This window comes from Stomoxys calcitrans, chromosome 4, assembly GCF_963082655.1.
Source record: "Stomoxys calcitrans chromosome 4, idStoCalc2.1, whole genome shotgun sequence".
Lineage (NCBI taxonomy): Eukaryota > Metazoa > Arthropoda > Insecta > Diptera > Muscidae > Stomoxys > Stomoxys calcitrans.
The window spans coordinates 185351142-185366928 of NC_081555.1; the positions used below are offsets into that span (position 1 = coordinate 185351142).

At 37.0% G+C, this 15787-nt stretch overlaps 1 protein-coding gene and 1 long non-coding RNA gene across 2 annotated transcripts; one reads left to right on the plus strand and one right to left on the minus strand.

Annotated features, from left to right (window-relative positions):
- Positions 1 to 240: 240 nt before the first annotated feature.
- Positions 241 to 13821, minus strand: LOC106082441 (uncharacterized). Its single transcript, XR_001220507.2, has 3 exons — positions 13594 to 13821; positions 13407 to 13516; positions 241 to 687 (listed from the first exon to the last, which is right to left on the minus strand). It is a non-coding gene; the product is annotated as an uncharacterized LOC106082441 (long non-coding RNA).
- LOC106082440 (sulfotransferase 1C4) lies at positions 6148 to 9796 on the plus strand. Its single transcript, XM_013244945.2, has 6 exons — positions 6148 to 6218; positions 6323 to 6443; positions 6510 to 6744; positions 6808 to 7012; positions 8831 to 8960; positions 9015 to 9796. Exons 2-6 carry the CDS (start codon positions 6353 to 6355, stop codon positions 9407 to 9409), a joined length of 1056 nt encoding a protein of 351 aa, XP_013100399.2. The 5' UTR covers positions 6148 to 6218; positions 6323 to 6352; the 3' UTR covers positions 9410 to 9796.
- Positions 13822 to 15787: the final 1966 nt, after the last annotated feature.

Sequence of the window (15787 nt, forward strand, 5' to 3'; positions counted from 1 at the left end):
GTAAGAGTAGCTAGAATTTTTAATGCTTTGCCACTTCCCCTTAAATTATTCAATATGTCCTTTGTAACCTTTCGTAAAAAGTTGTATGTTAATTTTCGTAATATTTAAATTTTGCAGTTTTAATATTTTGTAATGTTTTTCTTTTCCTAATTTTTTCTATTGTCTTAACTATGCACATATTTTGGAGATGTATCTTAGTTCATTTTGTTTTTAGGGTTGCACAAAACAAAAAAAAAACTATTAAAAACAACATATATATTTTTATTGATTTTAAAAATATAATTATTGCGTTAAGCTCCTTTAGGTTGCATAACGTATTTCGAGTACTCATACATTAATCAAGTGATTTGTTGTCTTCTTTTAAATCTTTTGTTTTTCGTGTAATTTATTATTAGTATTATTGTTGATGTTTCATTTAAGCTCTCTCAATTGAGTAGTTTTTCGTCCATTATTAAGTGTTCATACTTATGGAAATATTTTATAAAATGCTAAACTAAAAGTATCTTAGTTCATTTCGATTTTAGGGTTACTTAAAAACACACATAAAAGCCATAACTTATATATTTATTGATATAAAATTTTAGAATTTTAGAATTTTAATTGCTGTGTTCAGCTACTTCAAGTTGCAGTTATTAGAGTAGTCAACCATTCACCAATTATTTTTTGTGTTAATTCGTATCTTGTTCCCTGTAATTTATAAATAAAATTTTTGTTTTTTTCATTAAAGTTGTTTCAACTGAGTAGTCATTCATTATTGAATATATATACTTAAGAAAAATTTTTTATAATATTTTAACTTAAAGCCCTAAGACCTTATTTGACTAATGCACTGTCAAATAAGGTCTTAGGGCTTGGCTAATATTTGAGCAAATAAATAAATAAAAAAAACGCATATAAATTAATACGTTTTAGGGAAAAATCCCCACTCATTCTTAAACCATTCGACTGTAAATTGCAAATTTTGCCCATTAATATTCCACTATCGAACAGGGGCAAACTTCTCACATATCAATGAGTGCAGAAGTTTAAGCTCAATGATAAGGGGCCTCCTTTTTATAGCCGAGAAGTTTTACATGGCATAGTACCTCACAAATGTTATTGGATTTACTTTAACAATAACACTTTGTTACTTTCATTTATTATTTTTTTATGTTTTACCAAGGTAGTCTTTGAAGTAATTTCTCACATAGTATACATATTTTTCATTTGTGAAATATCTTCTTGTTACTTCTAATAAAACCTTTGAATTGAAAACAATTCGAAACATTCTTCGTCTTCTTGCATTAGCTGACCTCTTAATAGGTTATGGGCCTACGCTAAAATCTTTCGGGAACAGAACAATAATCATCAAAGAAAAAAATATAAAAGGAAGCTGAAAATGGATTTAAAACTAACATTTCCCAAGTTAAGTACCAATAATTACCATTCCTGGAAATTTAATGTTGAAATGGTTCTCTTGGAAAGGGAATTGTGGAATCATATTACGGACGCCATACCTGAATCCCCGAAGGCAGCATGGACTCTAAAAGATGGTAAAGCTCGTGCTGTGATTGGATTGTCCATAGAAGATTCACAAAAAATTCATATAAGAAAGCTAACAACGGCAAAAGCATATTGGAATGCCCTCAAGACACAACATGAAAAGTCAAATTTGAGCAACCGTGTCAGTCTCCTCCGACAGCTATCATCGAAGCGTATGAACGAAAGCCAGTCGATGGAGAGTCACATCTCAGAATTCTTGGAAATTGTGGGTAAATTGGAGGATCTCGGAGAAGAATTTCCTGAGCATAAGGTCGTGTCTTTCCTTCTTGGAAGCTTGCCGGAAGATTATAATATCTTGGTGTCAGCCTTGGAAGTTCGCCCGGAAGAGGATTTAACATTGGAGATGGTAAAAGAAAAATTAACGCAAGAGGCAAAACGGAGAAATGGTGCATTTATCGGACAAGAAGCTGTGCTGAAAACCAGAAGCAAGAAACCAAGTTATAACCCGAAATGCTATCAGTGTGGTAAGAACGGACACATTAAAAGAAATTGCAATCAACGTCAAAATAAGCAGAGAGAAAATGCTAAATATACGTCAAAAGTGGACTCAAATGCGTGTTTTGTTGCCGCTTCATCTCGAAATGAGAACATGTGGTTCATAGATTCGGCTGCAACTTGCCATATGACGTGTAACGAGAGCTTTTTCACGGAGCTTGATAAAAATTGTGCCAATGATGTTTATCTAGCTGATGGTACAATTTTGAAGTCCAATGGTGTTGGCGAAGGAATATTTTATGGTTTACATAAGGAAATTAAAATGAAAAACGTTCTTTTTATGCCGAAATTAGAGGGAAGCTTGTTATCAGTCCCAAAGTTGACAATGCAAGGCTTCAAAATAAAATTCGAAGGACAGAAGTGTTTGATAACTCTGAAAGGTGAGTTGTATGCTAGTGCTACATTAAGCGGAAATCTATTTGTAATGGATGAAAAACATACGGCTATGATGACGTCGTGTATTCACACTTGGCACCGTCGATTTGGTCACCGTGATATGAATGCAATAAAATCTGGTGTGAATAAGTCACTAATGGCTGGGATACAATTGGAGAGATGCAATTGTGAAAGTAAGTGTGAAGTGTGTTTACAAGGGAAGATGACCCGGAAACCCTTTCCGAAGATTGCAGAAAATCGCGCAAAAAGCACACTCGACTTAATACACAGTGACTTGTGTGGTCCCATGCGAAATTGCACACCAACTGGTAATCGCTATGTTCTGACCCTAATTGATGACAAGAGCAGATATTGTACTGTTTATTTTTTGAAAAATAAAGGGGAAGCAATTCATAAAATCAAAGATTTTGTGGCATACACTGAAACAAAATTTGGTAAGCGTATGAAAACCTTGCGGACAGACAGAGGCGGAGAATTTTGCAGCAAGGAGATGAAATCATTTCTAAATAGCAAAGGGATTCATCACGAGTTAACTGCTCCATATACACCCGAACAGAATGGTGTAGCTGAAAGGAAAAACAGAAGCCTAATGGAAATGGCAAGATGCATGCTCTTTGATGCGGATATGGATGTGAAATATTGGGCAGAGGCAGTTAACACTGCAAATTATCTACAAAATCGTCTACCAACGTTTGCAACCGAAGTAACACCCTATGAGGAATGGCATTCGAAAAAGCCAAGCATGAAACATATTAAGATTTTTGGTTCTGTTGCATATGCTCACGTCACAAAGAAGAAGCGCCAAAAGCTGGATGCTGTTGCAAGAAAATACATCTTTGTGGGATATTCTGATGAAACAAAAGGTTATCGTCTGCTGGATCCCAATGATAACACCATTATCATAAGTAGAGACGTAAGTTTTTTGGAAGAAGACAAGTCGAAAGTTGAATTTGCGGAAACTACATTCGAAGAAATTTGCGAAATCGGGCAAACATCAAATGACAACGAAGAAGTTATAAATGAGATACCAGATGCCATCGAAATTGCATCAGGAGATGAACCATTCGAAACCGCAAGTGATTCATTTACTTCCGAAGAAGATGAAGAAGAAAATGCAGTTACCCCAAAAAGGGTTTCACTAAGGTCAACAAAAGGTAAGAAGCCCAAGCGATATGAAGCGAATATGACAGCAATGAAATCAGAACCTCAAACGTACGAGGAAGTTATGAACCATCCAGAGAAAGAAAAGTGGATTCTTGCGATGAAAGATGAAATCCAGTCCATGTACAACAATAACACCTGGGATTTGGTAGAATTACCTAAAGGCAGAAAAGCTATAAGTTGCAAATGGATTTTTAAAATAAAAACTTTGGTTGACGGAGGAAGTCGATATAAGGCACGACTTGTTGCAAGAGGTTTTTCACAGAAATATGGTGAAGACTACGACCATATTTTTGCTCCAGTTGTGAAACACACAACCTTTCGAACATTACTTGCTGTTGCTTCACATAACAATTTGAAAGTTCATCACATTGATATAAAAACGGCGTTTTTGAACGGGAATATTGACAGAGAAATTTTTATAAAACAGCCAAAAGGTTTCATCGAGGAAGGAAAAGAGAATCTGGTTTGTAAGTTAAACCAAAGTATTTACGGGCTCAAACAATCCGCTAGATGTTGGAATCAAAGAATTAATGATGTGCTCACAAATTTCGGATTCAGAAGGGGAAAAGCGGATAATTGTTTGTACGTGAAGGAAGTGTCTGGTAATTACGTATACGTCCTAGTGTACGTAGATGATATACTTGTAGCAGCCAACTGCGATGATATTGTTCAAGAAGTAATATCTTATATATCGTCAAAATTCAAAGTAACAGACATGGGAGAACTTAAATTGTATCTAGGGATGGAGGTATCAAGAGATGATAATGGATTATTTTATATATCACAAACTAGATATATAGACAAAATTATTAACCAGTATGCCCTTGATAAAGCAAAACCATCACTTATCCCGCTAGATACAGGCTACTTCAAAGAAATAAAAGATGAAGATTAATTGGAAACCGACAACAAATATCGCATGGCTATTGGTTCACTACTTTACTTGGCTGGTAATTCCAGGCCAGATATTTCTGCTGCCGTTTCTATTTTATCGCGCAAAGTAAGCAAGCCGTCCAAAAGGGATTGGAATGAAGTGAAACGTGTGTTCAAATATCTGAAAGGGACTCGATGTGAAAAGCTTTGTGTAGGCACAAAAGACGTAAAGTTGACGGGTTATGCAGATGCCGATTGGGCAGGTGACAACAAAGATCGCAAGTCAACTAGTGGATATTTATTCAAACTTGGTCAAGCCACTATCAGCTATGCAAGCCGAAAACAAAACATCGTATCACTTTCATCAACTGAAGCAGAGTTGGTGTCACTTGCGGAAGCAACACAAGAGTGTATATGGTTGCAGCAATTGCTGAAGGATTTCAAAATTGATCTTATCGAAAAGCCACTTATATATGAAGATAATCAAAGCTGTCTAAAAATACTAGACTCGGAAAGAATTAACCCACGCTGCAAACATATTGATATTAAATACTTTTATATTAAAGATGTTAAGAATTCCAATGAAATAGAATATAAGTACTGTCCTACGGCTACTATGATTGCCGATATGTTAACTAAGCCATTAGGCAACATAAAATTGAGAACACTCAAAGAACTTGTCGGATTAATTAAATAATATTTATATAGTGTTATTGAGAAGGGGTATTGGATTTACTTTAACAATAACACTTTGTTACTTTCATTTATTATTTTTTTATGTTTTACCAAGGTAGTCTTTGAAGTAATTTCTCACATAGTATACATATTTTTCATTTGTGAAATATCTTCTTGTTACTTCTAATAAAACCTTTGAATTGAAAACAATTCGAAACATTCTTCGTCTTCTTGCATTAGCTGACCTCTTAATAAATGTTGCCAGCATTAGGAGGGGAACACCACCGCTGAAAAATTTTCTCTGATGGTCTCGCCAGGATTCGAATCCAGGCGCGTTCAGCGTCATAGGCGGTGGCCTCCATTCGTCTGTATTTTTGTTTTAATTGATTAACCGTGACCATATATCCATGATTGGGAAACATGTGTCTTTTTAGCGATATTCTTAAAATGCTTTAGAAGCAGTAACGTTAATATGTGTACGAAGCCAATGAGGGGAACCCCTTGGAATTTCATTAATTTCGAGGTATGCTTCTCATATGCATTCGATAGTTTGGTAATTAAGATGTATTAAAGTAAATAATTAATATGAACAATGTGGAACGGAGTTAAATTTAAGTCTTTGGTATCCAATTCACTATTCTTACGGATAGTTTAACAATCACACGTTATTTTATAATTGACAGAATCTGACCCTACGTGTATTGCAACATTGCGGCTTCGATAGACAAAAATTTAATGCACATAGCTCGAGAAACTACTGGAAAAGACGACGTTAAACTATAAACTGTGAATTATGTTCGATATTTTTCAAATGTGTCACTGTAATTTTTTGAAGGCCCTAAAATATAGAAGTTTAGCCAAGTCCACCTGCGGGTGATAGTACATAATGCATGTTACATACAAACTATATTTGGCAAAAATGCTCGTTAACTTCTTAACACAATTATGTCTTGAAAAAGAATACAAGATGTGCGATTACTCGAAAAAGAAAGTTGACGAACAGGTTGCACTGCAAGCATGGACACACATAAATATAGCCATGCTCATTTCTCTGTGTAGTGGAGGTGGTCGTGGTATGTTATAAATAACAGCCTTCCTAGCATAGACTAATAGTTGTCGACATAGTCTAAACGTAGTCTAATCATAATCATAATAAATATTCTTACATTATATCAAGCGTAGAGGAGTGCATCCATTTTAATCCGCAATGGGGGACATAATGAAAGGCTTGAAATTTCCATTCGAAATCAATATGCTTAACGAGGAAACCAATAATGAGCTCCTGCAATACTTCCATGGTATACGGGCAAAGTCTCTGATATTTAAATGAATGTTTAAAACTACAAGTAATTGGTAAACTTTAGGTGAGAAGACGGGTTTTGTGCAAGTTGGACCTGAAAAATACTTTTTTCCGTATAAGTATAAAAGCGAAGCCGAAAACTATTACAATTTCAAAGCACGACACGATGATGTTTGGATAGTAACATTTCCTCGTTCGGGGACAACATGGACCCAGGAACTGGTTTGGTTAATCGCCAACAATCTTGACTTTGAAACAGCCAAACGGATACCATTAACACAACGTTTTCCCTTCTTTGAGTGAGTTTAGACAACCCAACAAATGAATATATTTGGCCATCAATTTATTAAAATATTTGGCAGATTTCACCTGTTTGTCCATCCTGAGATGAAGAGGCAATTTCTGGAGGAAAATGCGGGTAAGAAGGGTAATCAGGATTTTATAGAGTGTATTTCCACTCCGGGATATGTACTCTTGTCGACGATACCACAAACTGAGAGACGATTCATCAAGTCTCATTTTCCGTTTTCTCTATTACCACCAAGTGTAATGGAAGAGAGAAGTAAAGTAAGTAAGCACACAACACACACAATAGTATTTCTATATCCACCATCATAGCAGGACGAACGGATCATTCCGTTTGCAATACATTGAAATATCTTTTTCCCAAGACATTTTGTTATGTAGAAATTCTAAGACGATCACAACATGCCCGTCGCTTCATCCGTTCGTCTGTCAGTGGTAGTACCGCTACTATTCTTTAGCTTCGGGTATATTGGTGTTCGAAGGAAGAAAGAAAGATTTGGATATAAATCCGATGAATACATTTTTATGCACTCCACCATACTAACTTCGTCACGGCACTTGTTGTTATTGTTGTAGCAGTGTTGAGTGTCAAGACCCAGGAACTCTGTGACTAAGATGGGGTGCGTCCACAGGGATCTGGGTCTGGTCGGGCAGTTAAACAGGTGACGTGTATCGTGCGGTCCCTGGTTGCAATTGGGACATGCATCTTGCACGTCGGCATCAATCCTTGCTCTGTAGGAGTTGAGGCGGCTGCATCTGCCGGAACGTAATTGAGCTAGAACTACTCGATTTCTTCAGGTGCAATGGGAGGCGGTTCACCTGGTAGCCATTTACAGCACTTGTAGCTCAACGTAATTTTGATTTGAGACCTTAAAGAGTATAGGTATGTGTATTTTCTATAGTTTTTCCTTTCTAAAGAAAGTAGAGCTTAATGAATATTTTTTAGAAGGAAAGATTTAAGTCACTGAAATAAAATTCCACAATCAAACTGACCCTTGAAGAAGGCCATAGCAGCCACAGTAGCCTTTAGTGGCTCCTCATTTTTGACTTAATTTTACTTATTCTTCATTTCAATGCTAATGAGAGCCCGGAATTTGAGTATTTTCTTGAATGTCTGGAATTTTTATGACGATTTAGTCATGTCCGTCCATCCGTCTGCCTGTCTTATCAAATACGCAAAGCTAGGCGCTCGAAATTTCGCACAACTAATTTCTGCTTTGTGCGCTTTATCTAGTTCTGCTATATTTCTTCTGATACTATAATAACACCTACAACCAACACCGGTGCCTAGAACAAGGGAAGCGGTTCAAGGAAATAGGTTCAGCTTGTTATTAAGAAATCACCATAGCAGGTTCGACTTGTTTATAGGATTCTCAAATCTCAATTCATAAATTTAAACTTTTAAATTTTCATTCAAAATATGTACATATATGCCATACGAATTGGGTAAAAATTGACGTTTATAAATACAAAGTACGCGAAAGTTGACGTTATGAGAGAAGCTAATTAAATCCGATTGTTTATTCGAGTTTCCCAGTGAAAATAAATAAGTTTATTACGGTGAAAATAAATGGATTTATTAATTTTCCGTTTATGACGTAAACATCAGAAAATTTTTCAGAGGCGGTTATCCCCTCACTAATGCTGGCTACATTTGTGAGGTACTTTGCCATGTAAAAACTTCTCCCCAAAGAGCTGTCGCACTGCGGCACGCCATTCGGACTAGGCTATAAAATGGAGGCCCCTTATCATTGAGCTTAAACTTGAGTCGGACAGCAATCATTGATATGTGAGAAGTTTGCGCCTGTTCCTTAGTGGAATATTTATGGGCAAATTTGCATTGCATTAAAATTTTATAATAAATATTGTGAGAATGTCTCACTGAAGTTCATTGGCATATTTTTTGCTTCAAATGATGCTATAAAAAAATTGTGAAAAAATATTTGCAATTTTCACTGCGAAACACGACTGACTGCCTTGCTAGTACTACACATATAATATTGTAGTCAGGGCTAAAACATGTAGGCTTTCCCGATGGTAGGTTGCACAACATAACCGATAATGATAATTGTAATCAAGATAATTTATGTTGCCCGACGCAATGCAATGGATGTTGCGGTTTCTTATTATCACCTGAACCGGCTTTACCGCACACAAGGATATGTGGGAGACTTTAAGCGTTATTGGAATTACTTCCAAAAAGGATTAGGTGAGCCAGGGAGAGCAACGTGGAAAAAGAAACGTAACTTTTAGTTCTTTTTAGGTCCCTGGATGCCCTATTACAGCCACATACGAGAGGCTTTTGAATACAGAAACCAGTGCAATGTGTTATATCTGCAGTATGAGGAAATGACCAGAGACCTCCCCGGCGTTATTGAAAAGATAAGTAAATTTCTGAATCTGAAGGTAGATGAATCTAAAATGGATAAGCTATTGCATCACTTGGATATATCGAATTTCCGATTAAATACTGCCGTTAACGGTAAGGAGTTGGAAGAAGTCGGTATTTTGAATAAAACCCCGAATGGATTTGTACGTACTGGGGGATCTGGTTTATCTATATCAGAATTTCAAGCAGCATCTGGCTTATTAGACAACGCCAACAAGTGGATACAAGAAAATGAACTTTTATTTGAAAAAATAGAACATACTAAGTAATTCTGGGAATTGAAAAGTTTTTACTGCGTCTTTAGCCAGTGGTGCCACTAAAGAAAATTATTTTGTACCAAAATTTAAGAAAAATCCTACCAAACCTGACCGAAACCCACCAAATGTTCCACAAGCCAAAAATATGCGGCAATTGTTTTTATACCTACCACCGAAGTGTTGCCCATTTTGTTCAACCCTACAAAATATACGCACTTGATCATCCTAATATTCAAGGACGATCTAGCCACGTCTGCCCGGCCGTCTCTACAGCTTTTATTCGAAAAATCACCTATATCTTGATAAAGCGCCCTTTATATTTATGCTCCAATTTATTTATTTATGTATCAACTTCTGATAGCAATACAAAAGCCTTCGCGGCCAAAAACGCATTACTAATGGCTTGTTTGTCTATCTCGAAACAAATTTTTTGCGTCACTCAAGAGTTTGTTTAAACTGCAATTAGAGCAAAAAGGGAAGAATTTCGATGTATGTATAAACAGATTCATCAAAGTCAAAAGAGCCAATAATACATCAAAAATAGATGCTAAAAACCGTCTATATAGACGAAAAGAGATGGGAAAAAGAAGCCCAGACGAACGAAAGGCAACTATTCGACATCGACAAACAGGCTATAAGAATATATTCCCAAATAGAAAAACTTATACCTACATGTATATAAAAACTTTACACATAATCAAATTCATATATGAAAATTCAATTGGCTCCCCAGCCTTAACTATGCACTCAATGAAAAGCCGTCCGAATTTGAATAAAGCGATCTTCCGATTTAAGGTCTTGAGCAGTTTCTAAGCGCCAATTTGAGTTTCAAATTTGCATCTTTGTCACTGTCGTACAAAAGTTGATATATAATCATCATGACATCGGATTACTGCATGAGGTCTTTTTTTTACCAATTTCTTATAGTCGGTTTTAATTTGTATGTAGGTATATGCAAATGTTTTACATTGATAATCTACCATTTTGTTTATCGCTAAAGTTGCTGTTATAACAGCCGCAATTGCCATAATCGAGCTCGCACTCTATTTTGTTAACTTATGTATTTACATACATGCTTTGCTAATATTACGATTTGTCCAAATCAATAAATAAAGAAGTAACTGTGTGGTCAGTTCCCGGTTTCACTTTTCCTTTCTCCTTCAAAACCAATTTATAGGTTAGGCCAAACCAAACCAGCTTCTGCAAAAGTCGTTACTGGCAACCTTCAGTCTGTCAGCATGTTTTGCGATTAAACAGTGAACTGTCATGACGGACACAATGACTGAGACGTCTGTTTATAATTCCCTGGTGAATTTTCTAACGGTTCAGTCATCTTGTTGAGATATCTGCGACAGTCGTGGGCGGTTTTTGTGTTCAAAAATATTCTCGAGGGATTATGGCTGCCTGGCTGTCTGAGAAGATATTTATGCCAATCGTCGTTATGACATTATATCTTAGCCATTCAATCACTTCATTAATTGCAAGGATATCCGCTTGATACTACTGCAGTGGTCGGGTAACCTTTTCGATATGACCAGTTCTAGATCTTTAGAGTACACCCCAAAGCCCATCTGGTCGTCTAGGTTGGAACCATCCGTGTAGTAGTCTATGTATCTTCTATTACCAGGGATATCGTAATTTCAATCGGTTCTATCAGGAATAGTGGTACAGTACTTTTTGTGCAAAAGCGGCTCAGGCAGGGTGTAATTCACACTGCCTGGAACGTCGGCTTCACTGTAGTGGTCGCAGCAATTTGTCTAGTCACAATGACCAGGGGCATTAGATGTAGTATTCAGTGCATCAGATGGTGTCGTCCTCAGTGCAATCCATTCTTTGGATGCGGTTTACTATTAAACAGTAGGTGGACTTTTGAAGCGCCGTCCACCATACCACAACACCATATAGCACCCGACACGGGGTAGCTGTAAGCACCACACAGGCTGGAACATTGAGATCCGATCTGTGTGGTGTTTATTTATGTCACGAGAAACTTAGCTGCGAGCTACCGGGCGCGTCCACAAGTTGCGGATAGTGGAATGCTCCATCTGCAGTCGCGGACAATTAGCGGTATCGAGTGGAGATTCTCAGTGAGAGGCCGTGCGGCACCGGCTCTTGCCCAAATACTGTGTGCCTATGATGTTCGTTATGACAAGCTGACGTATCCAGATCCAGATCGTATCATATGCGGACGATTGTACGATCAGCGCATCAGGCCCCCACCCATTGTTGACATCTGCGATAGGTTGAACGTCTACCTCAACGAACTTGCTTCATATTTCGCTGCAAGAAATCTGAAGATATCTGCCGCCAAATCTTCAGCCACATTGTTCACTACAAATATGAGTGAGGTGAATGCTGAGCTGACTGTGATGGTCGATGGAGTAATGATTCCGACCATGAAATGTCCCAAAATACTTGGCGTCACATTTGACAGCTCTTACACATTCTCCCCACACGCCACAGCAATTTGCGATAAAGTCAAAAGTAGAAACAAGGTCCGCAAGTCACTTGCCGGCAGCACTTGGGGTGCAGACAAAGAAACCTTGTTGACCACGTACGTTATGTGGTAAACGCCAGTGTGGTCTCGTCAGCTTTGTGACATCTAGTGGAATAATATTCAGATCTGTCAGATCTTCGAACTGCGACGGGCTGCCTCCTCAGTTCTCATGTGGTCCACCTCCATCAGGAGACAGAGATCCTACCAGTGCGAAGACATAACTACATGCTGTCTAAGCAATACCTTTTGGGCTGTTATCGTAGGGACTGTCAAAATCATCACCTTGCGGACAGATAGATATCCACCGACCAGAACCTCTAGATCAAGCGGGTCAAGACAACATTCATGCGGAGACGGTAGCAGATGCGGTATTATTATGCTGGTGGACAAATGTGTGTATCCACATATTCGAGAGTGCAAGAATGCCAAAGAAAAATGGGATACTTTGAATGAAATCTTTGCGGATTCTGGTTTAGTAAGAAGAGTCAGTTTTATCCAGAGGTTCTGTTAATGAACCAAAACCAATCCAGAGGTATATATAAATGATATATTGGCGAGTGCACACAAGTTTAGAAGTGCTGGCTTGAAATTGGATGAAGAATGGGTTGGTTCAATGATGCTGGCTGGTCTTCCTGAGGAATATAAACCAATGATAATGGGCATTCAAAGTTCTAGAATGAAAACCACGGGAGATTCTATTAAGCTAAAACTTTTATAGGACGTTTAAATCAGGAGATCGGTCTATATGGGAGCTATATACAAATCTGGACCGATCTGCGCCAAATTGAAGAAGGATATCGAAGGGGCTAACACAACTCTTTGTCCCAATTTTCGACGAAATCGGACAATAAATGTGGCTTTTATGGGCTCAAGGCCTTAAATCGAGAGATCGGTCTATATGGCAGTTATATCTAAATCTGAGCCAAATTGCAGAAAGATGTCGAGGTGATTAACACAACCCACTGTCTCAAATTTCGGCGACATCGGACTATAATGCGTCTTTTATGGCCCAAGGACTTAAATCGAGAGATCGGTTTATATGGCAGCTGCATCCAAATATGGACCGATGGGGCCATATTGAAGAAGGGTGCCGAGTGGTCTAACACAACTCACTGTCCCAAATTTCAACACAATCGGATAATAAATGTGGCTTTTATGGGCCTAAGACCTTAAATCAGCGGAACGGTCTTTATGGGGGTTATATCAATATATAGTCCGATGTAGCCATTTTCGAACTTAATCTGTCTATGGACAAAAAAAGAATTTGTGCAAATTTTTAGCTCAATATCTCTATTTTTGAAGACTGTAGCGTGATTTAGATAGACGGACGGACATGACTAGATTGTCTTAGATTCTTACGACGATCAAAATTATATATTCTTTATAAGTTAGGAAATGGATTTTTCTATGTGTTGAAAACGGAATGACAAAATGAATAAACCCCCATCCATCGGTGGTGGGTATTAAAAGGAAGAACAGAACAAATGTTTTTCTTTTAATTCTAATGCTTACCAAAATGTCAGGACGAGCCAATCTCTAATGCTGTATGTTGTCTTCCTAGCAATAGTGATGATAACCAGTTTCTGCAATATCGCTGCAGTTGACGCATATTAAATTCCTTCCTATGTATAATTTTATTTAGAGTAGAAAAAGAAAAACATTTGATCCAAGGAAACAAGAGAACGAATTCATTTCTCACCAAATTTGCCATGTATAAAAATATTTTCACCGGGCATCTTTGCCTGCTCCAGCAATATAATTTTTCATTTGCATGCATTTGCACTAACAAATCGGTGATTATTTCATAATTGTTTAAATTTGCAATGGTAGAAACTGTTTTTTTTATTAAAACCCATTATTTGTTTCATATCACATGCTTTCACTTTTTCGTTCTTGCTATTAACGTCCATAACTTTGTTCGCGGAATACGTACATCACACTGAGCGAAGCTTGTGTGCGATACGGTATTCGGAATGTTGTTTGCTTATTTTTCAGCTGTTGCCTGTGTTGTTAGTGTATTAGTGCACACACAAGGCCGTTTCGTCGGCGGCATACGTGAAATGCATTTTGCTCTCGATTGCGCATGATGTTTAATGGCATATGCATATTTCTTTTATTATTACCTCAGGTAGTTGCCATTAACATCATTGTATGGCAGATTGTCCCATAGAAAAAACTGTTAAAGGCTGATTTTGTTTTTTTAAGTAAGAATTTGTAGCAGTCGTAAACCTTTAATGCTACTCAAATTTGGGAAATTCGTAAACTATTTTGAACGAATATTTATTCAATTTGAAAAATATGAAATATGGGTTTGTAATATATGTTAAACTCAAAATAAAAACGTTGTTTGCTGTAGGAATATTTAACGTGTTGAAAGGAAACTTGGGGATCACCAACATGAAATGATTATTAGTGGTATGATAGAGTGACAAAAATATGCGGCATTTGTATGAAATACATATCACTGCTACATCTTGGTACTGGGGTTCAGCTTACCTAGGGCAACGTTTGTCACAGAAATTTATTTGATCTGGACTGAGAGAGTGAAACGCTTTTGAATTTGGTTTTACAGCGGTCAAAAAAAGTATTCATCATTAGCAAAATTGATAATAAATTCACTTATTTTGGGTAATTGAAGAAAATTTAAAGTAAACAAATAATGCAGTTTTATGCAATAGTTTATTTTTCGTAATATGTTTTAAAATAAATTCAAAAAATAAATTTAATTAGCGCAAAAAATGCAATTTTATATAATAACACCAAAAACAGAACAAAAAAAGTTTCCTCATTGATGTGCTATCATCAAAGTCAAATTCAAATATTATTTGGGAATCCCCCTTTTCTGTTTTATTTAGTAAAGGAGGCTTTGCCCTTGACAGCAAATATTTAATTTCATTGAAAATATAGTTTTTGTCAAAATGGGTCGTAAGCAAAACGAGGTTTCTGATGAGGTAAAAGTTTTGATAATAAAACACCACAGGAATGGTTTAACTCAAAAAACTATCAGTGAAATATTAAATAGACCACGATCTACTATACAATCCATCATCAGAAAGTGGACAGAAACGAAAACTGTTGACAATAAACCAAGATCTGGTCGACCAAAAGCACTTTCAGTTGGAGATGTGCGTTGGCTAGTGCGGCAAGTTCAGAAAACTCCGAAGACAAATGCGACCATTCTTCGTAAAAACACTATGGAATATTTAGGGAAGGAAGTTACTACACAAACAATTCGAAATACACTCAAAAGGCATAGTTACAGAGGAAGAACTGCACGTAAGAAGCCCTTTATAAATAAAATAAACCGAGTGAAAAGGCTAAACTTCGCAAAAATGTATGTAAAACAGCCCGAATCATTTTGGAAAACAGTCATTTTTGCAGACGAGAGCAAGTTTAATCTTTTTGGGTGCGATGGAAAGGTCATAGTGTACAGAAAACCAAATACAGAGCTTGAAGAACGAAACACAGTTGCTACTGTAAAACATGGTGAAGGTGGTTTAATGGTTTGGGGGTGTATGGCGGCTTCAGGAGCGGGAAATCTTGAAATTATTAATGGAGTAATGGATCATAAGTATTACATTGACATTTTAAAGAGGAATTTAAAAGATAGTGCTGTAAAACTTGGGCTTGGTAATAACTTTCAATATTATCAAGATAATGACCCCAAACATTCTGCTTTAAATACCAAGATGTGGATGCTGTATAACTGCCCCAAAGTCATTAAAACTCCTCCTCAAAGTCCCGACTTGAACCCAATTGAACATCTTTGGGAACATCTCGAACGCAAATTGAGAACGCGCAATTTTTCGAGCAAGAGTCAAATGCAACAGGTGATAATGGAGGAATGGACTAATATAGACCAAAATATAACCGCTAAATTAGTCCAATCGATG